Here is a 21,653-nt window from a genome sequence, read left to right as displayed (position 1 = left end):
GGCATTGACGGACAACTTCTTCGTACCATGGTCTCTTTAGGCTTCCATACTACGTACACCTCGATCCTCATGGGGATAACTGTCGTCTACTGACGAAAAATCTCGGGTGAAACGATCGGCCCCTGTATCGATAGGGATGACTCCTTCGCTGACCTGATACAACCGCATCCACAATCTTATAAATGGCCCGCCCATCGCCAACATATGCATTTCAACGCCCCACTTCATTGGTATAGATCTCCGCTAGCTCTCATTGGAAATGACCATTTCACCGGCACCTTATGCGTATTCAACTCCTAATAGCGAGTTGATCAAGCAGTTGAAGTTGCAGGTGCATCCTGAGGGTGGTCAGTAGCGTGTTTTCGTGTTCTTTGTCTCCGGTGCGTTGACTTCGAGACTGACCTTTCGACGAAGGCTACTTTGTAGAGACAGACAGACGAGAGGAGCAGGTCCCTTCCCCATATGCAGGTAAATCCGAGTTTGAAACTGTTGATTCACGTTTCTCGTAACGTCAGTCCTCATGACACCTTTATCATTCTTCAGGCGGTCAAGACCGATCATTAGCAACGTCGATATATTATCTCCTGACGGCTAGTCAGCCTAACGGCGTTTGGCACATGAACAAGTCCGTGGTGAGTACGCCCACTTCAGCTCACACACCAATGTTACCTCCCGGTACACAAGGCACAATGGAAAATTGATATCTCTCCACGAACGCAATTTTTTTCCGTCAGACCTACCACGTCCTTCACCAAGGTCGAGCTGAATACACTCTCATCCACCCCACAAACCCACCTCGTATCGAGACAATGATCATGGGCGATAACGCCGCTGCCGGGGAGACGCGCATGCTTCTCGTAGGCACCGGCGTCTGGAAGAAGTCTCGCATTCTTCCTGAGGATCTCAAAGCAGCTCAAACGGATGAGCAGAAGGAAAGGGTAGGCTGCTTGATCACCGAAGTCGTGGTCCCCGGCTTCCACTGGGAAGATCACAAGTATCTGACGATGGGCGAGTTCGATGCGCTGTTCGAGGGTGCGTCGGAATCGGATATGAAGGACAAGGAGACTCTGAGAGCGTTCGTAAAGAAGGTTTAGCGGTGTGTCTAGGTGGATTTTTGTCCTCCATAATGTGGACGTGAGGCGTAGTCGATCATAATATGGATATCTACCTGCAGCAGCCAGAAGTAACATGTAAGGCGGACGATCGGGAAGGACGACTGCACGCATGATAAACGTGTGTGTGGGCATTACTTCATGATTCAGAGACACGCAGCGTCAGTCCATTTCGTGTTAGTCAATGATGTTGGCTCCCACTGGACCGTCCTGGAGCCGCGATTCCATCATACCGCCACCTCGACCAACCCTCCCTCTTCGGTTCCCGCACCAATACCTACACCCAACCCAATGTCCTCGTTAATGCCCTTCATCTGCTCACCAATTGCCATCCCCTCCTTCATATCCATCCCCTCCGGCCCTACGCTTTCTACACTTTGCGCCACTCCGCTCGCCACATCCCTGTACATATCCCGCGCCTGTACTGTTACCGGATCGATCACATTCCTGAGAGCATTCAAGACGGCGCCAGCGGTCATTTGAAGAGACCAGAGCGAGACTGTCTTGATGCGATGGTTCATATTGGCGGAGGTGACGTGGTATGCTAGGGCATCGTAGACCTAAGTGAGGATTCGATAAGTCAAGAGGAAATATTCGAGATTCGAGACGAGAGTCTTACTTTGAGTGAGATGTCGTCCATGAGGCCAGCTGAAAATGTGGAGTGCGGAATGAGTATCTGTGTCATGAAGGTTACATAAAAGGTCCGACGTACTCTCCCACATCGTCCATGCACCATCGAAGTCGCTCATATACTTCACAACCCGGCAACGAATGGGCACCAAGGTCCGGTTTGCACTACGCAGAGGCAGTCAGTCTTAGACACGGAGACCAAGAGCTGGGGAGTGGGGCATACTTCATAAATGCAACTATTGGCCTGATGAGTGCATTCGAACTGTAACTCAGGTCATTCGTCCAGATCGGCACCGCAGCTTTGATATCCCTGAACCTCAAATCAATAGCCACCGATACCTCCTCCACTTCCTTCTCCTCCTCCTCTTCTTCTTCGTCGCTACCCCTTCTCTTCCTGCGTCTCTCAGATTTCCTTCCGTCCACAGAATCATCGTCATCTGGCACTGTCAAAGGTGGTTTAGCCAACTCTCTCTGCCCTGGTATCCTTTCTACCATGGGCGCCACAGCATCCGTCAGAGCATCGATGAGAACGTCGAAAGTATCGGTTGTGGGTCCGGAACGAGGAAATTTGATGTCGAGAACTGCATCGAGTTTTCCGGAGGTGATCCAAGAGATGGGGCCCTCTTGAGAGGTCATGGATTGAATATGGTCGATATTGACGCCATCAATGCGGATACGAGACTACGTCGGGCAGTAATATCGGATTAGCACGGTACCTGGCAAAACGCCCGAGCTGAAAGAGACAAGATACTGACCATAGTTGACCAACCGCCATCTTTCGCGTCCTGTTCATTCGTCCTCCCAATACTTTGCGGCCTGTGCAGGCTGAACAAACAGTTATCGAACTGTCCTACAATTCCCTGGGCCTTCAACAGATCGTAGAACAGCCATTGCTTCCGGAAGGTACCAATGTCCGCACGAAAGATGGAGAAGGTGTAAGGCCGGAAACCACCAGGTTGGTAGACGGTGATGAGGACGTCTTCGAGTTGGAGCGATTCGAGCTCAAAGTCGCCAGGTTGAGAAACGTGTCGGAAGGAAGCGGGGTCGAGGTTGGGACTCCAAGTCACTCCGCGGCGATCTATGTCGTCGGTTTATTGATGAATGAGATTGAAAAAAAGGTGAGCGAAACGTACCTAGGACGCCGCGAACACCTTTGACTACCGCATCCTGCACAAGACCTTTGCCATCCAACCATCTCCACAAGCTCAACGTGACGTCCACACTATCAACATTCAAGTCGAACATCGACCACTTCAGGTCTTCCTCCGTGTGTTCCTTCTCCTTCTCGTTTTGTTTAGGAACACCATGAACGCTACCTTCCTCATGTTCTTCTACAGACACGTGATTGGCAGGGTGATTGCTCACATCGTATCCCAAAGCAGCTTGGTGACCAGAGTGTGTGAGTCGGGCAGGAAGAGTGGCGGACGGTGGTCGACGTGTGATATATACATTTTTGAAGGAGATGCGGGAGTCTTTCCATTTGGGAACGATGGCTGATTCGAAAATGATGGTCACCCCCGTTTCTGAGGTGAGGTAGTCACTTAGAGCGCGGGCAAGGTATTCTGTGGAAGTGAAAGATAAAAGTGAGGTGTAATACGGACGAGCTTGTTGATGACAACGTACGTTGGAGACGAAGTGAGCTAGCTATGGCAAAAATGACGGACGCGAAGGTCGTGCTGATTTCGTAGGATACGTCAATATATTGTTTTGTCCCCACAATTAAGACAGTGGCAGTGTCACTCACGTTCCGACCAGGATCCACAAACCCTGGCTCATCAGAAACCAAGTGATAAACGCCGATATGTCATCTGCGTTGAACTTCCGAAAGTTGCGGATGAAGAACCATCGAAACCGTACGCGCATGCGTTCGACGAAGCCGTTCGCAGCATTTAAGAAATCTTCGCGTGTTGGACGGGTGAGATGTGGGAGGGACATGGCGAGTCGACGAAAGAAACGAGGATAATTTTCGTAATTAGCAGGTTGCTGAAGCTCGGTGGGTGGTTCACCAGGTCCATCTGGAGGTCGGTGTGAGGCAATAGAAGGTCGTGATGGTGAACATTTTGAGCATGAAGGCGGGGGATTATGGTCGTGTAGCGCGTCCTTTTTTGTTGGCTCAGTAGTATAAAAGCGTGAAATATGAGCCCTTTCTCGTAAGAATCTGTTGGGATCAGAAACTACGCGTCCTGAGACAAGTCTTGAGTTGGTATGGGTCGTTGACTGGGATGAAGTCGGTGGTCGTGTGAAGAATGAATGGATGGCTCGGTAGCGGTCGAAGCCAGCCAGATTAGATTTGGGTATGGCATGTTTATACCGCCTAAGCACAAGACCGCTTGAGGAAGCATATAGCGACGACCTTGCCCTCACCGCTGCCAACGACATCGACGAAGAAGAGACGAGCGCGAGAAACCCACGCTCGACGGCGATGGAGGGAAAAGTGACAAATGACGTAATTCTCCCCTTCTCCAATTTTGACGAGCCCGGGAGTTAGGCTGAGTCAAGCCTCTCTTTAGTGAGCTCAGCGATACCTAGCGATACTCACTGATACTCAGTCTCCAGTCTTTAGCGGCCTCTATCTCAATGCCTCCGAAGAGTCTTCTTACCACTCTTGGAATCTAGTTTGTTCTTCGCAGAAAACATCAGCGGGCATGAACTGTGTACGGAGGTCGACATGGATGTCTGCCAGGTTTCCATTCCTGTAAGTACTCTAGTAGGATCTCCAACGTTTAAATCGCTACAGATATGCTCTATGGTGACTAGACACAATCCCATGGATCAGACTTCGGTAACCGACTTTACTCGGCTATGGATTTGAAACGACCAGAGCCGTACAGGCTCAGCTGTGTGGTATCTCAGAGATCACCAACCTGGGGAATGGAATCATTCTCAGGTGGTGCCTACCGGAGGTCCCGCAGAGATCGGAGAATCCATGGTTCTGTTTGTGGCAAAGTCGGGTTGTTCGCGTCTTCGTTCTTTTCTACCTGGCTTTTATGGGTACCAGAACTATTTCACAGTCATCTCTACATCTGGCTAGGCTCTTCCTTCATGAGACTTATCCACTGCCCAGGATGCTGTCATAGACTGCACAAGGGCCGTACAAGGATGAGAACCGGGGAATTGACCTTATCTTTCAGGGATGCTGTTTGTGTTAAGGGTCTGACTAGACGTGGTTCGCTGTGCATGATGTGACTGATGACTTTGGCGCGACCATGGGGCCATCTTTACAGTGCCGATATAAAGGACTGTAGCCTCAACGGTAATCAACCTCCAAGACACATTGACCCTCGACTTCTCCCCATCATCTGTCAGACACCATCCCTCCATCGCTGAACTGTCTCGTATGCGCTTCTTCACCTCGCTCACCTCCTTCTTCGTCGTCGCCGTGGCCCTCACTATGGGCGCTAATGCCTGCGGCCAATCGTACCCAACACAAGCCGAATGCGAAGCCGACTGTCCCACTAGATGCGCTGGTGAGCATTTATCCATCCGACCAAATCAGCTATAATTGTTGACAACATCATTGACTTCGTCCCAGGTACTTCGGGACAATATACTTGTAAGTGGGAGATGCCTTTCCTTTCAGCTACTCCCTCCCTGGCCTTCGAAGGAAAAGTGACTCTCATTAATTTGTGCTATGGTATCCTTCACTTCTTCGTGACATCGACAGGTCTTTGCGAGTGAAGGGGTCGTGATTGTTTTTGAGCTAGGAGGGAGTATGGCGGGTTAGTAGCGTTTAGGGGTTAAGCATATCAGAGGCTACAGTGCTTCCATTTCTTGCAACGGTCTCACCTGATCGACGGCATTGCGAGGTGCATTGGAATGTAACATCTCCCTCTTGAGAATCTCGATGCACATCAACACATGAGACCACCATCGACACAGAGAGTTGACGATGTAAAGCCTTCAGTCTCTCCAGACTCGGAACACCGATGAAAGGGTAGAGATACCACAGCTCCTCTCTGGGCTCGAGAGAGCTCGAGAGAGAGAGCGCGCCGACGTCGGAATCTCCGGAATCTCCTTACGCAACTAGGGACTGAAGAACGAATAACAGACCGGCAATCTTCTTACTGTGAGCCTCCTTGAATGTGTTACATCGTTCCATTCCTGATATCCTTCCATAACATCTCTTCTAGCTTTCGATCACAAGGTTTTGGTGGAATGGAAATTTCGCCACACAAGTCATGCTACCTCGTGATATGATACGGTGACTCCGAGCCGAGCTCGCACAGAAACAGCCGTTCTGGACCAGCGAAGGACAGCTGCGCTTCAACCGTGCTACTTGAACGCTAAGTATCACGACGGAGTCGGAAGACACGTCGAAATCGACATTGGGGAGATTGACGAATATTTCTATATTTTCCACGAATTCTAGGGCGCTATCTAAGCTCCGATCTACTCACCATGAAACTCTCCAGCTCTTCCAGTATTCTCACCGTCCCCGTCCTCCCAATGGATCTTGTTGCGCCTCCACAGTCCCACTATCGACGGGACAGTCTGGATCTCTTCCGCACTGTCAGGCGCGCTCAACACTTTTCCGGTACCAAGCTCACAGGCTTGACACACCGATCGCGAAGACTAAAGTTTCAGACACCCTGCTCAGGAGTGGCCCCCACACCGCAACCACCCTTCCGCTGAACTCTGTCGTCGTCCTCATGCCTTCTGTTTTGCCTCCTTCCACAGTCCTTATTACTGGTGCTTCCGGCTTCAGCGCTGCCTGGGTCGTCAACGCGCTTCTAAAAGATGGCTATCGAGTTCGTGGTACCGTGCGCTCCGAAGCAAAGGCACAGTATCTCAAGGCCTTGTTCAAGCAATATCTTGATCGATTCGAAACTGCTATAGTCCCAGATATTGCCAAGGTTCATCCCGTTTAACTTGTGAACAACACCGTATTGAATGACCTGGACAGGCTCATGCTTTTGATGATGTGTTGGACGGTGTATCCGGCGTTGTTCATATTGTGAGTCCCTTCCTTCAGACCGACCGGATCACTGTTGCCCATTGTGACCTTGAAGGCTGGTTCTGTCTCTTTGATTGAGGGGAATGGGAACGGCGAGTCTGAGCAGTTCTCCTCCGAGAACTTGTATTCAGTTGCGATTCCTTCCAGAAATTATGAGTTCCAATGTCGAAGGCGTTGGACACTTGATGGATTCCATGAAGACTCATGGGTACGCTATCTTACGCGTTCTTTCGCACCCTTTCTCACCGCCTTCACTGTAGCCAATCTGTCAAGCGCTTTGTCTACATGTCTTCAGCGAAAGCCTTATTGGGAAACCCTCAGCTCGACTACGTCTATGGCGAGGTACTATGTCTCCCGACGAACACGATGAGAGCCTATCTGTCACTGACTCAATGTCAAGAATGACTGGAACGACAAAGCGGTAGCCTTGGTGGAAGAGCAAGGCAGCAGGGCAGACGGTGAAAGCGCTTATGCCGCTAGCAAGGTCCTCGCTGAGCGTGCCATAATCAAGTTCACCGAAGACGCCGATGTTTCTTGGGACGCCACCCGAATCGTACCGGCCTGGGTAAGTTTCAAGTTTCTAATTATACGCATCCACTGAGCGGGACTGATGCTCCTTTTGTTAGATCTACGGGGTGAGTTATTTGCGATATAAACACCGCACAGACCATATACTGACATTTTCTCGGTGTAGCCGATCATCCACGATGTATGTGTACACCTTTGTCTCTGCGAATAATGTCTAATCTGTCATCTCCCAGTGCAAATCTGTCGACGACCTCAATTTATCCACGAAGGTCATGTACCAGTACCTCACATCCCCTCCGGATAAAACTCTCTTGAAAGGGTATTGTACAGACTACATCGACGTCAGAGACGTTGCGCAGGCCTTCTTAGCCGCCCTCAAAACCGAGGCCGCTGGCGGTCGTCGATTCATACTCGATGCCGGTGGGATGGTAATCACAACACTTTATGTATTCTCGTACTGAACTGTTTTTCAGGAGCGGTAACATACCAGAACCTTTGTGCGCAGAGCTCTTCGCGCGCGGAAACACTACATGCTGACTGTGTTACTAAATTTGACCATAGACGATGCAGTGCACGCGATATCTCCGGATATGCCCCAAGTTCCCTACGGAGATCCCAGCGCTGAGAAGTTCTCCTTCGAGGGCGCGTTTTGCGACTCGACCCCAGCCAAGGAGGTCTTGCATCTGAAGGATTTCATAGGGATCGGAGTCTGTGCTCGAGACACTTTGACGAGTTTGTACGAGAAGGGTTTACTCGGGGAGACCCATATGTGATCACGTCAAGCTTGGACTAGGATTCAAATATTCCACAGCTCGACTCTTAGCGCTTATCGCTCCGTCGAGGAGCTTGCACCAACCCAAACTGACTTGTATCCAAAACGAAGCGCCATCTCGGGTTGGACAACTGTAACATCATCATGGCTGCATATGCGCACCTCGACAAGTTGCGAGCGGCTAGCACTCAATCAAATGCTTCCTATTCTCGGATGAACGCATCCACAAAAACGCCTACCTTTTACGGCTCTCCTCATGTCCCAAAACGGAGGCCTGAAAGAAACTTCGGGATTCGCCCAAGCGAACCCGCATATCAGTGTTGGTATCTTTCGCCACCCAGCGCTGGTCTCTAGCCGCTCGAGTATGCAGACTGAGTTCGGGTGGGATGATACTTAGTCGAGAGGAGAGTGGGAGGATGTAGGTGTAGCAAGATATAAAGAGGAGAAGGGTGTCGTGCAAATAACTGACCATCATCATCACCATATAGACTGAGAACCACTTATCCCAGACCCTATTCAAGCGTCTGCAATCAAACCTCTACAACCTCACCCCCCTTCTAAAATGCGATTCTCCGTCCCCTTCAGAGTCCTTACCTTCATCATTTTCACCATGACGCTTGCCCAGACTACCAACGCCTGTGGTCAGACGTACAGCACAGCGGATGAGTGCACGTCCTCTTGTGACTGGCCGTGTCTGGGTGAGTTGCAGTCGAATCTGCAATGACGATACATGGCGACTGATAGATTTGACGTGGAACTTGTTTAGCCGCCAATGGAGGATATGTCTGTAAGTGATTTGGGCGAAATCTGGCTCTGATTCTCATCGAACTCTACTACAGGTCTTTGTATCCATGGACACTGAAAGCTGAGGACCCGTATCCGTGTCCAGCGATGAAGTGGTATGGAGAGAAGGATGAAGAATGGTGGCGTACCGATCGTTAGATGTTTCAATTGTCCACTTTCGCGTATAGCCTTTGCGGAAGGCTATTCTGTGGTGGGCTGTAGCGTTCGGAGATGTGGCGTTATTACGCCACGCCAATTTATACCCTTAAGCATTGTCCTTATTTTGGCTACCTTCGCAGCATCGAGATGCGCGGGACACTATTTGATTGCGGGTATAAGTACTTCGACCATGCAAAAGCGTGTCTGATTCTGATCAACGGGTGTTGATGAGTGGATCATTCAGGATGCACGGAAGACCGCACCCACCTTCGAGGAACGTTGCGTTCAAGTCAGCCAACTGCAGAGCAGTATCATCATTGGGAGAATGCCCGAGGATCATGAATAACTCACGCGTGCGGCGTAACGTCTGAAGCAAGAGTTTGAGGGTCCGAGTTAGACAGAATCGCAGAAGAACGTTCGCTGATTCTGTGTTTCACTGACGCTGGTCGAGGCCCGTTTCAGCGCCTGGTCATGGCCATTGGGAAAACACAAGGGCTATTTCGGCGGTCGATATGATAGCAGCCCAATTGTCGACAAGAGAACTGTAGAGGAGAGTGGACCAAGCGCATCATCATGAGGGTTACAGAAGAGATAGCCGGCGGCGGTACAATTTCAAAGCATGGACCCGTTGTACCGGATATGGGATGGTTGCACCGCCAGAGCGGCGGATGGGTGATTGCGAACAAAGGACGCGACGAATTCGCTCCGGAGGCGCACATGGCGGCCACAGCGCCCATCGCTCCCTGACAGCCATAATCCCCTCTTCCTTCCTCCCTTCATCTCCCTCCCTCAACATCCCTCGCGCTCTCGAAGACACACAGCACAGCGCGCTCGGCGATAGATCTCCCTTCGTGATCGTCTCATAGACCGACTTCGCCATCATCCAGCCCATCATCCATCCCACGCGCCCCGCCGCTGACGCCACTCCCGTCTTCTTCTCAACCCCCACACACAGCCCTCGTCTAAACAGCCCTCTACCCCGAACACTCACCATCCGCCGATAACGACGACGACGACGCCATGCCGCTCCCCGTCGTCAACGGCTCCCTCGCTCTCCAGAGCAACATGCGGCCAGGCGAGACGACCCAAGCGGTCCCCCTGAAACGGGCCATGCTCGTCCGCATGTCCGAAGAGACTCTCGACGCCCTTTCCGCATACCCTAACCACCCCTCGCTAGAGTTTAGCTTCTCCAATGGATCACAGGTGCGTCCCTTCCCCACTCTCGATCTCGTTCACACCGCTCACTCATTGCGTCACTTGTGTCAATACAACAGGGCATCTATATTGGAGATCAATTCTTTCCCATGCAGACTGTCCCAGAGACAGCGCCACATGAACTCTATCTTCGCTCTGCACCTGTCAACAAACCCTCCGCACCACTCAAACTCTACGCCGACATTACCGGCAAAATCCTCGTCGAGCGCGAGCTCGGCTCCCGTGTCGAAGACCGTGTCCGCGAGTCCACTACCCAGGCGGCCAAAGCGCACAAGAACAAAGGAATAGTGAGACTCAATGAAGCACCTCCCACTCCAACAACCGCCACCAGTACAACGAAGAAGGGAAAGAAGTCGGGCTCGGGGGTGACGGTGACGAGGAGGGTGGCGCCGCAGGTGCAGCCGATCAAAGCGAGGAACGAGGGCACGCATTCGGCTTCTGCAGTGGTGTCTTTTGACGATCATCCTGCCAGAGCGAGAATGATCAGGTATCTGGCTATACAACAGCGGACGGCGGCAGAGGCGATCAAGGCTGTGGGCGGTTCGAGTCTCTCGGAGTCAACAGCCAAGGAGTTGGCCCAGCTCCTCGAAGCGGTGCGTTCCTCTACTTTTGTTCATTCGTTGTTTGCTTCTACGACTGCGAATTCATTTGTTTCGCGATCATCGTCCTGAATTTTGAATTTGACCTTGACTGATATTTCGATGTGGCGTATATCAGGTGGCCACACCTATTCCAGCGAAGAAAGGCTCGAAGGACCCAACAGAGTACAAACTCAAATCATCCTCTTTCCTGGACGTCCGCCCATACGACTGGGACAACCTAGCAGACAAGGAACGGACAAGCATCGCCCGCGCAGGTCGCATTGCCCTAGCCGATCTCAAAATCCCAGAGTCTGATCCTCGATGGGATCAATTCAGATACCGGTCTACAGCCTCCGGCTCCAGCACGACGGGTGGTGGACCAAATGGTTCGGGGGCTTCGACACCTGTCCAGAAGACACATGCTGTGTCTACACCTCCGTACACGCAGACGACCGGGACGTCCAAACGCACTAATGGTACCACGACGACTACCACGTCTACCGCCACTTCCAATGCCGCCTCATCATCCAGCAAGATCAGACCTCCGGCCACCAAATCCGCCGCAGCATCTAACTTCGAAGCTAAAGACGAATCGACACAACCCTCCTCCTCACGTCAAAACCCCACCACATCATCTTCTGCTCCATCAACAGCAACAACATCGACACGAACGATCCATGGACTCCCACCGAAACCTCCAACACCGACTATCCCTCCATCCATCTCAAATTCCAGCTCTATCGCTGGTCCCGCGAAACGCAATCCACCAGGGGCTTCCGGGCTCCGGACGTCGTCCACTCCGACCACCGCGCCTTCCACCACCCCCTCTTCACATGCATCCCACGCCCACGCACATTCCAACTCCAACTCGACCACTGCTTCTGGGTCTGGTTCGAGCAACGGCAACGGAAATGGGCCAGAGAAGCCAAAGAGGACGGGCCCTGTGGATGTGAGGAATAGGGATAAAGTGGCGAGACCAGAGCCTGTGCAGAGCGGGAGGGCGACGGCGTTGCCGCCTATTGCGCCGCCGGTGAAGCAGAGGGATGTCGTTGGTGTGAAGGCGAAGGAGCGGGAGAGGGAGAGAGAAAAGGCGGAACGTGAACGAGAGAGGGAGAAGGAGAGAGAGAAGGAGAAGCCGATTCCGAGGAAGAAGGCGATTGTGAAGGATGAGGGGAGGGATAGGGATATTCTACGGGAGAAGGAGAGAGATAGGGTGAGAGAAAAGGAGAGGGATAGGGACAGGGACAGGGATGATGTTGGTGTCAGTGGAAAGAAGAGGAAGACGGATGAGGAGAGCACTGTGACAAAGAAGAGGAAGATGGAGGACGGGAGAGCTGTTGCGTCGTCTTCGACAGCGCCAAAAATCAAGAAGGAGGAGAGGGAGCGAGACCGGGAGATAGACCGGAAAGAGAGGGATAGGGATAGAAAGGAGAAGGATAGGGAAATCGCGAGGATACCCAAGAAGTCGACGGCCGCGAACGTTAGGGACAGGGAGCGTGATAGGGACAGCAGGGACAGGTCACCACTACCCTCCCGAAAGAGCCTCGGTAAGCGTGAACGCGACGACTCACCCGACCCGCCTCTTCGAAAAGTCAAACGCGAGCCCGTAGAACCGTCACCTCTACCCTCCTTCTCCCGCCACCACGATAAGACCCGTACATCCAAGACGAAGACGAGCACCAGCGCGAGCAACACGACGGGGATGAGTCATCGTGGCGAAGGGATCTACACGAGTTCAGAAGACGAAGATGATCGTTCACCTCCACCCGCGCGCACCTCTACCTCCACTAAATCCTCCAAGTCCTCCTCTACATTAGCGTCCTCCCGAGCTTCGGCCCCTTCCGCTCCACCTCCTGTACCCGCACTTACTGCCCCCTCACCTGCTACATCCTCCTCCTCTGGTGCCGCCTCCCTCAACTCCACCAACACCAACTCTTCCTCGCACTCCCGGTCGCGGACCTTCACCTACCGTACGCCACCCACGGCACCGCTCCCCAAAGAACGCTCCGCCCTCGTCGCGCGGTACGAAGACGCGTACCCGGAGTACATGGAGACTTATGCGATGATAACGAAGCAGAGGAGGTTGTTGCAGAAGTTAATGAAGAGGGTGGAGCAGGATGAGGACGCGGAGATGAGCAACGAGGAGGATGTGTTGGAGCCAGAGGAATACCAGAAGTTGAGGGACAATTATGAGGCGTGGACGCAGGAGTTGGCGGGGATCACTGAGAAGTGTAGGAGGGTGGGCGTGGAGTTGACTGGGCTGGCTGAGTGAGGCGCTGTGTGGAATGAAGCAGAAAGTAAAAGGAAGAAGCAGTTATTGGCTGATAGTTGTGTGCATACCCCGAGAAGTGGAATGCAGCCATTGTTGCCTGTGGACAAATGGCAGTATAGTGTACAGGATTCGAGTGGTTTTTGTTCCCCTTCCCTTCCCCTTTCTCTTTCTCTGGATTCGTTTCTTTTTGTTAGCGTAATTATCTGCTTTCGACCGCGCCGGTGACCATCTTCCTTTGAGTCATTTGGCAGCGGCTTGCTCTCGAGTTTGGTATGGTCCTTGTGTGGTCCTTTCTAGGAATCATAAGTTTTGTTGCTTGCTCTTTGTCCTGTAATATTATTTGACACTCTGGTTGTGTTTCCTCGAGTTCCATTCACTGCGACGGTCGAAAGAGTCGTTGGATCTTTTCAGAGTTTGAATTCTATTGAATGTAAGTTACGCGCTTGTTGCAAAGTGCCACCGCCACATATCCCACGTGTTATCATATCTATCGGCAGTTGCCGCAAGTGCTGTGAAATGACTGCCTTTCTCAGACTCTCGGTCTTCACCTCCACGGAGACTTGACGGAGACAAGCCTCAAGCTCTGTTCAGTTCTCAGGTGGGCAAGGCTCAGGCTGAGCGATTCTTTAACTCTAAGTATTTGCTTATTTCTACAGAAACAGGCCAGTCTCGACCGCAAGAGGGAGACCAGCTGCCCATTCGCACTCCTTTCTTCCGCGGGACGAGTCCTCCGGATGGGCTCCTTCTTCGCGCGCTGAGTATCAGATTGTCCCGGTTCGGAACTTCGGATCCTCGAAGTCGCGATACGAAGGAGCCTATTATGGTAGCCTGAACAAAGCAAGAAACCAGTTTGGCTTCCTTGGGTATCGTCCTTACCTCCCTCACGCTCCTGGTCCACGCTCCTCAGATCACCTTGGCCCCTTGACCTGCCGAAGGTGCCGACGTAGTTTTGGCTTATTGTTTGCCGGTAGTATGTCCACACACTCGCCCATTCACATTTCTGTGTAGACGCTTAGGCAGATTCAGCCGTTCACCTGTCAATGATCTTGTGCTGTGCTAACGCCAGCTGGGTGAACGCAAGGACGTGAAACGCCTGAGAGGACTCTTTCGATTTGGTCAAGGGCCATCGTATGTAGCCAAAGGCGCTGCACGTGTCAAACGTGGTCGTCCTTTGGCCCTCGAATGGGGAATCCCGCCGTGGTGGGTTTCGTGATTGGATTCGGTGACAGTGACACAGCGCGGTTTAGGTTCGCTTCCGTTGTTCGGCGAGCTATAAAAGGACGCAGGTCGGGGCAGGTGGACTAGCTTGGGCGTCTTCTCCTCCTTCCTTCCTCTTCCCCATCCCAACCATCTTTTTTGACCCGCCGTGCGCCATCTTAGGGCGATCCATCCCGCCTCCCCATATACAGCCTCTTGCAGAGCCACTTCTCACGCGCAGACACTCTCTCTTACTCTCATACCTCCCCTCTGCACTGACCCACTTGCATTCGCACTATCACGTACACGCATTACTGCTCTATCAGTGAGCCACTCCTGACCCACACCGAACCTTGGAACCCATCGCCCACTTGCACTTCGAACCAGACCAACCAGTTCTTCCTCGACCATGGCATTTTCTCGCTCCCTACCCTCCGATCTCGACAAAATGCACTTACAACCCCCAACCATACGTCATCCTGTGCCATCATCGCACTCGCCCTCCCCACTCCCACCATCCTCGCACTCACAGCCCTCTTCTCCGGCTTCTTCGCCGTGTCCCACACCACCACCCAGCCTGCCCGTCGCGGTCGCCGAAAACAAAGTGACCAACCAGTGTCTGTTACCGCCTGATGCGTTCGATCCACTCATGGCGACGTTGAGGGCCATCGGCAAGGATAGGTTGGATTGCCAGCAGGCATTACAAGGGCTCGCAGGTGTACTCGAGGAACTTAGGGAATTGGAGAAGGAGGAAGAAGTTGAACGCGAGGCGAAAGAGAGGGAAGGGGCTGAAGAAGGCAGAGGCAGAAGGAGGCGGAGGGAGAACCTTGGTGACCATAATGAAAAGGACAGCCACGATAAGGAGATGGAGAAAGAGGTCAGGCGGCGGGAAGAAGAGGCGATTGGGTTTGATGCAGATGACGAGGACGAAGATGGGGACGAAGACGAGGCCGAGGGCGCTGTAGAAGGAAGGTCTTCTCCTGCACATGACCATCATCGGAATCGCAGGCATCGTTTCGATGATCCGAAGAGGGATGATGGGCTTGCCAGTGATTTCGATGATGATGATGACGACGATTACCTCGATGATGGGGACTTCGACGGAGGCGAAGCTATGGATGTGGATGAGGAGTTTGGAGAAGTCTTGCATGCGCTGGATGGGTCGTATGAGAGGCTATACGAGAATATGTGGGCTATGGATGAGCGATTGAGCAGGATCGAGCAAGATGTGAGGGAACTGGGTGGTGCGGGGTCGATGTTGGCAGTTGTTGATGGACAAGCGCGATGAGCGGGGCTCATGCAGTTGTACCAACGATGTGAGTGTCGAATGCAGACCTCCCTGATCTTATGATCCTGACACTGACATCTGCCTCGATGTGTAGTGTGCCGTGTGTGTTATAAATTATCGCCGTATATATGTTTTCTACATCGTGGACGTTGTGTCGTCGTTGCTTTCCTTCCTGTTTTCATAATGCATGGTCGTCGTTGCCAGATGTACGTACTCAGAGATTTGCCTCCGCTAGCCTCCTTCCCGTTTTCATTGCCCGTTTTCCGGTCATCGTCCTCTTTAAACTGTACGAAAACATACACGACTTCCTCCTGGGATCCAAGTCTCCCCCGATCACCACCTTATCATCGTAGAGAACCTCTCAGATCCCGAATACGGTTTCTCCGGACTCGAATTTTCTAATAACTGTTTCTACCCGTCTTCACTCCTCAGTCTCTTCTGTATCTACCAAACCGTGAAATCACCAGCATAGACCCATGCCACCCTTCTCGAAACAAGTAGCTCTTCACACACGCGCGTTGGACTCTTACAGTCAAGACCCGTCATTGTCGAAGAAGTAACATTGGCCTTGCTCAGGCTCTAAGATCCAGAAGAAGAAGATTGAACTTGGAACTCCTGAGTTTTGAAGGCCCGCGCACTGGCATCACCTCATGCTAAACGCATGTCCTCCCTCCCCGCGAAGTTCGCCTTCCCCATCCTAACAAGTTTCCACCACCGCGTTGGCGGGGATAAATTTTGCTGAAACGTTCAGCTTGTTGATGCGGCCATGGGAAGGCGACGGTGATGCGAGTCGTTATGGTAGGTAGGAAGATGGGTACTGGGTTGTGTTTCATTGGTGCTGGCGGCTGGGTCAGGCGCTGAGTTCGTATGTCGTATGAGGGCAGCATTTTAGATTTATTCGTGTTGGATAAGGGCATTAATTCAGAGGTTGTCTGGCTGGGTAAGAGCATACACAATTCATAGATGCCAGTGCATTAAATCGGTGAACAGATTCGTGCTCTGCGGTAACCGTGGGAACCTAAAGAAACGCGATTTCACCCGACTCGGGTTTGGGCCACAATGTGCCTGTCAGAGAAAAACGCAACAGACGCTGTTCCAAGTCCACTGAACTAATGTTATGCAAGATTACAGTCTCGACATATACAAAGCCTATATCACACCAGTCCTTTTGAAAGACAACGCAAGTCAGAAAAAAAATTGTCAGCTCTCATAGTACATTCTAAGGGCCACTGGGCACTCTGACAAAGTTGACAGACCTGCATTCTCAATCTCCATACTCTGGAGTCTCATGACTCGCAATCCGGAGTGTGGCCCGCACAAAGATCATCATGCCACGCCAGTGCGGCATTATAATCGTCCGTGGTACACGATGGCACGTCCCCCACACATCGACCCCAGAAAATATTGAAGTTGGCACACGTGCCGCCGGTGCAGATACAGTCGGTGTCATTGAAGCTATTGAATTCGCCCGGATGATTTAGTATGCGTATGCGAGTGAAAGGTCGGGTTAGCTCGTCGCTCTGCCGACGGGGAATGATTGACGCGGAGAGGAGGTGGAAGACGAAGGGGGGAGAAAGTGAAGGATAATGGAAAGACGTACGAAGAGCATCCTGAATTGGAGAGAGCACTATCTGCACAACCTTGCTCGCAGTCCGGGAGGGTAGCATTCTGCGCGAGGACGGCTGCCGGTCCCAAGACAGCCAGGCTCGATAGGATAAGTACTATGGCAGCTCTCATCGTTATATTGGGTGAATGGGGGGCCTTTGGACGACAAAAAAAGACTAGAGAGGGAGGTGAGCAAGGTTCTGCTCAGGTGAGTCGTAAGGAGGGGTCGATGATACAACAGTGCGCTTCCCCTTCGGTGGTTTATATGCTTTTCGACTCGGTCGTTACACCGAGGCTTTTAACGCCCCAAAAATGCATGATTGGATCAACGCGTCCGTCACAATACACTTCGCACTGCTTTACCTTGTGAGGTGGCATGTGGAAAGCAGCCTTCAGATAGCAGGGAAATCAGAATATAGTTTGGAGTTTATCACGTCGGCTAGTGGGCACCGCGTCAGGCGCCTCACGCTTCGCCTTGGGTCAAAGCTCCAACTACAGGCACCGAGATGAATAAGCGAAAGACGCCAAGCAGATACAGTTTAGTTCGAGTCCTACCTGTCTAAGTCAGAGGGTAGCAATTGAGGAAAAGAGCTGAACTGAGAGGCGGAAGGAAACAAGGCGGACAAGCGCGCTTAACGGCGTTACTCGAGCTGCCTAATTCGGATACTGATGCGGACACACTGGCAGCCATGACGGAACCAGAGAAACCCAAACCAAGATCTCACCTCGTAGCTCTGAAGATGCCGTGGAGGATGCGAACAAAATGCCCACCCGGGATATCACGTCCGCTTCTCAGCACATGAAGACAGTCCGAGTCGTGCGAAGAGAAGTCCTTGAGCCAAAGCACACTACCTGTAGTGTTGCAATCTAGGGTCTGCGGAGCCGGTATGGGCACCCAGCTTTGCAAGCATCAGTGTCCTCCGACGGGCGAAAACGATTGAGAAGATCTCACGACCGCAACATTCTTCGAGGCGTAGCAGTCTATACGCTGAACTGTTTATCGACTACCCCACATCAACAAACTCGAGATTTTGGACACAATAAGCATATAGTCCATCGAAGTGACCTGAACGCCACAAAGCTCTTGAGAATAAAGGTACCGGGTGATCAGGGCAACGCAAGGAACAGAGGCATGAGCGCCGTCATGTTTGGTGTGCCCACTCCTATCGACGCAAGAAGGACCGAGAGACGAGGTTAGCCAGCACGCAGATGGAGAGGAAGAGGGGAAAGACGCAGAGGAACTCGCCGGTAACAGGATCCCAGCCCTTTACGCTACGATTACGAGGAGGGTGGAGTTATACGTTAGCAACAGACATGTTTTCTATCGTGTAGGATGGTGGAACACCTACGCAGTGAAGCCGACAGTGCCTATGAATCCACAGGTAGGTAAGAACAATGCGAATAATACAAATGGATGCTTGAGAGAATTGAAGAACGCACCACAGCCTTGGTTCGTGCCGTTCGTGATATCGTGGAACGCACCCGCGAAGTCAGTTGAATAGATCTACAGCGCCCGCATCGTTGGACCAGTTATTCACCGATGTGAAGCGACTGAAAGCGTTTCAGAACGTACCGCAGGGTTGATAAATCCTACGCCACAAAGTCAGCCACTAAAGAAATACTAAAGTGAAAGAAAATAATTACCGACAGGTCCTTTCCCAGCAGCGATCCTCGCGTCGTTGATGAGTGCGATGATAGAGCCAACAACTGGAGAGGAAGCAGATGTCCCGAAGACCAACTGGAACTCGCCATCGATGCCTACGTCGAATTTCAGTTGAACATATCCGAGTTCTTATTTGAAGCAATGATGATCGATAAACATACCAATCACGTAGTTCGCCCTGCGCACAACACAACACAAAAATTTCAGAGATTTTATCATTTGGAAGAAACGACGACATACCCATTCGCAGACAAATCTGGGAACGCGCGACTCTGTACCCGCGCTAACATCAGCCCTCAAGTTCCGCAAGTGTACTAACAATGAGAAGACCTACAGTCCCAGAGTTGTTGAACTGCTTCGCACTATACGGAGGCGGATGGTTCGTCAAGAAGCTGGTGACGGCGTCGGCCTGGTAGGAAGGCATGTTGAAGATGTTGGAAAAGCCCCCGCCACTAAAGATCTGCGTTCAGACAAAACAACGCCGTGAGGGAGCATCGCGCGCCAATAAAAGACCGATGAGTGATTCAGGATACAATAACAGTGCCAAATGGGTGATACGTACCACTTGCTCACAAGCACTCTCGGGATCGAACACGGTCATGTTCGGGCTCACTTGAGTAGCTCCGACGGCCGTGATGAACGGACATCCGGCCTATCATGACCCCATGTTGTTATCGCCATTGAGTCTTGGTCAGTTGTGGGTTTTGACTACATATGACTGAGCGAAATAAGGCTCACAGGGAAGTCAGGCTACAAGTAAACCACACTATATCAGCTGAGTTCACAATAGATGACATAGTAGCAGAATAAAAAGCATACATTGAACATGATCGCATCGGGATCTGTAGACTCAGCCGTCCCATTCGGAGTGATACAACCACCGTTCCCAGCTACTCCGGAATCGCCAGTGCTGTACAAAACGGTGGTGCCCATCATGCCTAGCTATTTAAAAAAAACCCGCGGTTAGCTTTGAACATTGAGCGTGATAGCTATCAAGGAAGGGTATGCGAAGAGGAAAAACAGGGTATGGGGAGGATAGCAAACGTACTTTTCCATATTCGGTACACTGGCGTGTAGCATACGCCACGGTAGCCGTCACCTCATCCTGCCCGTACGAGGTCGAAACAACGTTCGGCGGTGCGATGATTCCGCACGACTCGCTCTCTGTGCTCGCAACGCCACATCAGCACCTGCTCTCACTTTGGTAAGAAAGATCAGACGCACGATTGAACCCCCCAGGTTCGTCATCTGGATAAATCCCATCCTGACCGGGCACGTCACCACCATCAAACGTACAAAAGCTCGCATCAACAGCATCCAACCAGTTATCAAACCCTGCGCCTTCGACGAGGTCTCCCGTCTGCAAGAGGGTGATATTAAGAGGGTTGGTGAGCCCCATCGCGTATTCGAGGTCAAGATCGGATTCGCCGTTGAAGTCGAAAGATTGATTTTGGGTTTGGGCCACACCTGGTGTAGCGTCGGGCGCCACAAACGATGGAAAGTCGTCAGTATTATGTTGGTCGAGGGAATATAAGAAAGGAGATGGACCTCCGTCTATGGAGATGAAGTTGGGACGTTGGCCGACTTGCGAGGGCGAGAAGTTGCTGTCTCGGCCAGACAGAATCGGATTCTCAGTAAACTAGCTGGGCCACACGGAAGATCGTAAGCCATACTCACGCGAAGAATAGGTCGAGATCACCAGGTAAAAACGCTTGAGGGGTGAACTCAACGATGCCACTGAAGAATCCAGGGACTTTGGTCAGTATATGGGCGTTAATATTGATGAAATTGAGTGTGGCGTGACGCTTACTAGGAGTTCTTGTCTGACGCCACAGGGGTATAGTCGATAGAATATAACGCCCTCAAGCAGTCGAGCGTGATAAACTCGTCGCCTATTTAAAGCGCAAAGTGAAAATAACTCAGCATTTGCAATCATTCTTGATGACGAACATGTCCGACTCACAGTTGGCCAATGTCGGTGGGAGGGTGACCTTCTTCCCATTTGTTTTCGGTCCATTGTTAGAGGATGGCATGCCCAACTTCGTATCGGTTCGCTTGAATTTCTGGCTACGTTTGACAGGATCGCCACTAAGGCGGTGGTTGAAGTGCACAGTAGGTTTGACGAGATCGACGTGCTCGCGGATATGTTCAGGGAGGGAGTACGACTCACAACCTTCGTATACAACCATGTTTATATCAACATCATCCAAAGTCATCGTACGCGGAACAGACATACCAATCTGCTTAGCCCCCGACGGGTGCTCATACGCATGATACTCCGTCTTCAACAAACTCTCCACTTCCTCCACACTCGCCTTGACCTCAACCCATCCCCCATTCCCGCTAACCTTCACCCTCTGTCTCTCGATCCCCTCATCCTCTAACCACCCAACTACACTTTGCACCGTCTCTTCACTCGGCCTAAAATAATCAACGACCTGTTTCGGGGTCCAATGTTTACCGTACTCGGGCGAAGACGGGTGCGAAACGGAGAGTAGGAGTTCTTCGAGCTTGTAGGTGTTTTGTTGTTTGAGGCCGATACGAAGAGGCAGGACAGAGGAAGAGGGGAGTTTGCGTTTAGTCCATTCGCGGGGTAGAGCCGAGTGTGGGCGGGTCTCGTGGATTGTGTGGGTGGAGGTCGTGTGAGGGATAGCGAGAGCTGAGAAGGCTCCGACCCATGAGACGACGCAAACGAGCTGTGTGATACGCATCGTGAGCTAACCGCAAAGCCTGGGTAAATGTCTGTTCTCGTTGTTGGCTTGAGACAGACAGCCGTACAAGCAGACGGACGAGGGGAAAGGTCGAGCAGCAGCGAAGCTCAGGTATAAGTAATTCAGAATTCCCGTCGCAAAGCCTAGCCGAGAAAGCCATCCCACAGTGTTCCATAGTAGAGT

General features: G+C 51.8%; 8 protein-coding genes across 8 annotated transcripts; 4 read left to right on the top strand and 4 right to left on the bottom strand.

Moving 5' to 3' along the window:
- Positions 1–259: 259 nt before the first annotated feature.
- Positions 260–1,094, top strand: STEHIDRAFT_160436 (uncharacterized protein; the record flags this gene model as incomplete). The annotated part of the gene is made up of 4 exons (XM_007307952.1): positions 260–347; positions 415–468; positions 544–632; positions 735–1,094. The coding sequence occupies 4 exons, from the start codon at positions 260–262 to the stop codon at positions 1,092–1,094; spliced, it is 591 nt and encodes a 196-aa protein (XP_007308014.1).
- Positions 1,095–1,339: 245 nt separating this feature from the next.
- Positions 1,340–3,677, bottom strand: STEHIDRAFT_160435 (mitochondrial distribution and morphology protein family 31/32; the record flags this gene model as incomplete). Its single annotated transcript, XM_007307951.1, has 8 exons — positions 1,340–1,672; positions 1,732–1,760; positions 1,825–1,907; positions 1,966–2,423; positions 2,498–2,820; positions 2,876–3,304; positions 3,366–3,418; positions 3,487–3,677. The coding sequence occupies 8 exons, from the start codon at positions 3,675–3,677 to the stop codon at positions 1,340–1,342; spliced, it is 1,899 nt and encodes a 632-aa protein (XP_007308013.1).
- A 2,714-nt stretch (positions 3,678–6,391) lies between these two features.
- Positions 6,392–8,018, top strand: STEHIDRAFT_102203 (D-lactaldehyde dehydrogenase; the record flags this gene model as incomplete). The annotated part of the gene is made up of 11 exons (XM_007307950.1): positions 6,392–6,595; positions 6,646–6,696; positions 6,752–6,788; positions 6,844–6,904; positions 6,957–7,038; positions 7,097–7,261; positions 7,323–7,331; positions 7,391–7,405; positions 7,458–7,644; positions 7,698–7,721; positions 7,786–8,018. 11 exons carry the CDS (start codon positions 6,392–6,394, stop codon positions 7,995–7,997), a joined length of 1,047 nt encoding a protein of 348 aa, XP_007308012.1. The 3' UTR covers positions 7,998–8,018.
- Positions 8,019–8,270: 252 nt separating this feature from the next.
- STEHIDRAFT_124150 (uncharacterized protein) lies at positions 8,271–9,128 on the bottom strand. Its single transcript, XM_007307949.1, has 3 exons — positions 8,836–9,128; positions 8,763–8,783; positions 8,271–8,694 (listed from the first exon to the last, which is right to left on the bottom strand). Exons 1-3 carry the CDS (start codon positions 8,847–8,849, stop codon positions 8,535–8,537), a joined length of 195 nt encoding a protein of 64 aa, XP_007308011.1. The 5' UTR covers positions 8,850–9,128; the 3' UTR covers positions 8,271–8,534.
- Positions 9,129–9,908: 780 nt separating this feature from the next.
- Positions 9,909–13,276, top strand: STEHIDRAFT_149192 (uncharacterized protein). The gene is made up of 3 exons (XM_007307948.1): positions 9,909–10,141; positions 10,213–10,746; positions 10,871–13,276. Exons 1-3 carry the CDS (start codon positions 9,959–9,961, stop codon positions 13,004–13,006), a joined length of 2,853 nt encoding a protein of 950 aa, XP_007308010.1. The 5' UTR covers positions 9,909–9,958; the 3' UTR covers positions 13,007–13,276.
- Positions 13,277–13,573: 297 nt separating this feature from the next.
- Positions 13,574–15,964, top strand: STEHIDRAFT_124147 (uncharacterized protein). Its single transcript, XM_007307947.1, has 3 exons — positions 13,574–13,604; positions 13,663–15,519; positions 15,586–15,964. Exon 2 carries the CDS (start codon positions 14,613–14,615, stop codon positions 15,489–15,491), a length of 879 nt encoding a protein of 292 aa, XP_007308009.1. The 5' UTR covers positions 13,574–13,604; positions 13,663–14,612; the 3' UTR covers positions 15,492–15,519; positions 15,586–15,964.
- Positions 15,965–16,421: 457 nt separating this feature from the next.
- STEHIDRAFT_149191 (uncharacterized protein) lies at positions 16,422–17,294 on the bottom strand. Its single transcript, XM_007307946.1, has 3 exons — positions 17,092–17,294; positions 16,748–16,946; positions 16,422–16,656 (listed from the first exon to the last, which is right to left on the bottom strand). The coding sequence occupies exons 1-2, from the start codon at positions 17,226–17,228 to the stop codon at positions 16,778–16,780; spliced, it is 306 nt and encodes a 101-aa protein (XP_007308008.1). The 5' UTR covers positions 17,229–17,294; the 3' UTR covers positions 16,422–16,656; positions 16,748–16,777.
- A 909-nt stretch (positions 17,295–18,203) lies between these two features.
- On the bottom strand, positions 18,204–21,470 carry STEHIDRAFT_149190 (uncharacterized protein; the record flags this gene model as incomplete). The annotated part of the gene is made up of 18 exons (XM_007307945.1): positions 18,204–18,259; positions 18,343–18,368; positions 18,446–18,464; positions 18,537–18,600; positions 18,670–18,686; positions 18,741–18,834; positions 18,996–19,031; positions 19,094–19,219; positions 19,322–19,411; positions 19,498–19,509; positions 19,579–19,701; positions 19,808–19,923; positions 19,984–20,226; positions 20,308–20,363; positions 20,437–20,496; positions 20,570–20,651; positions 20,723–20,932; positions 20,996–21,470. The coding sequence occupies 18 exons, from the start codon at positions 21,468–21,470 to the stop codon at positions 18,204–18,206; spliced, it is 1,905 nt and encodes a 634-aa protein (XP_007308007.1).
- Positions 21,471–21,653: the final 183 nt, after the last annotated feature.

This window comes from Stereum hirsutum (genome assembly GCF_000264905.1).
Source record: "Stereum hirsutum FP-91666 SS1 unplaced genomic scaffold STEHIscaffold_14, whole genome shotgun sequence".
Classification (NCBI taxonomy): Eukaryota; Fungi; Basidiomycota; class Agaricomycetes; order Russulales; family Stereaceae; genus Stereum; species Stereum hirsutum.
The sequence above is the reverse complement of the archived record's forward strand: the minus strand, read 5'-3'. Positions and strand labels throughout refer to the sequence as shown.

Bases quoted from the DNA above. Each gene is read 5' to 3' on its own strand.
- STEHIDRAFT_124147 (XM_007307947.1), top strand. From the start codon at position 14,613: ATGGCATTTTCTCGCTCCCTACCCTCCGATCTCGACAAAATGCACTTA.
- STEHIDRAFT_149191 (XM_007307946.1), bottom strand. From the start codon at position 17,228: ATGAGAGCTGCCATAGTACTTATCCTATCGAGCCTGGCTGTCTTGGGA. The intron at 16,947-17,091 runs GTACGTCTTTCC...CGAATTCAATAG, and splicing joins TCCAATTCAGGATGCTCTTC to CTTCAATGACACCGACTGTA.
- STEHIDRAFT_124150 (XM_007307949.1), bottom strand. The intron at 8,695-8,762 runs CTAAACAAGTTC...ACTGCAACTCAC, and splicing joins GACATATCCTCCATTGGCGG to CCAGACACGGCCAGTCACAA.
- STEHIDRAFT_149192 (XM_007307948.1), top strand. From the start codon at position 9,959: ATGCCGCTCCCCGTCGTCAACGGCTCCCTCGCTCTCCAGAGCAACATG. The intron at 10,142-10,212 runs GTGCGTCCCTTC...TCAATACAACAG, and splicing joins GCTTCTCCAATGGATCACAG to GGCATCTATATTGGAGATCA. The intron at 10,747-10,870 runs GTGCGTTCCTCT...GGCGTATATCAG, and splicing joins TGGCCCAGCTCCTCGAAGCG to GTGGCCACACCTATTCCAGC.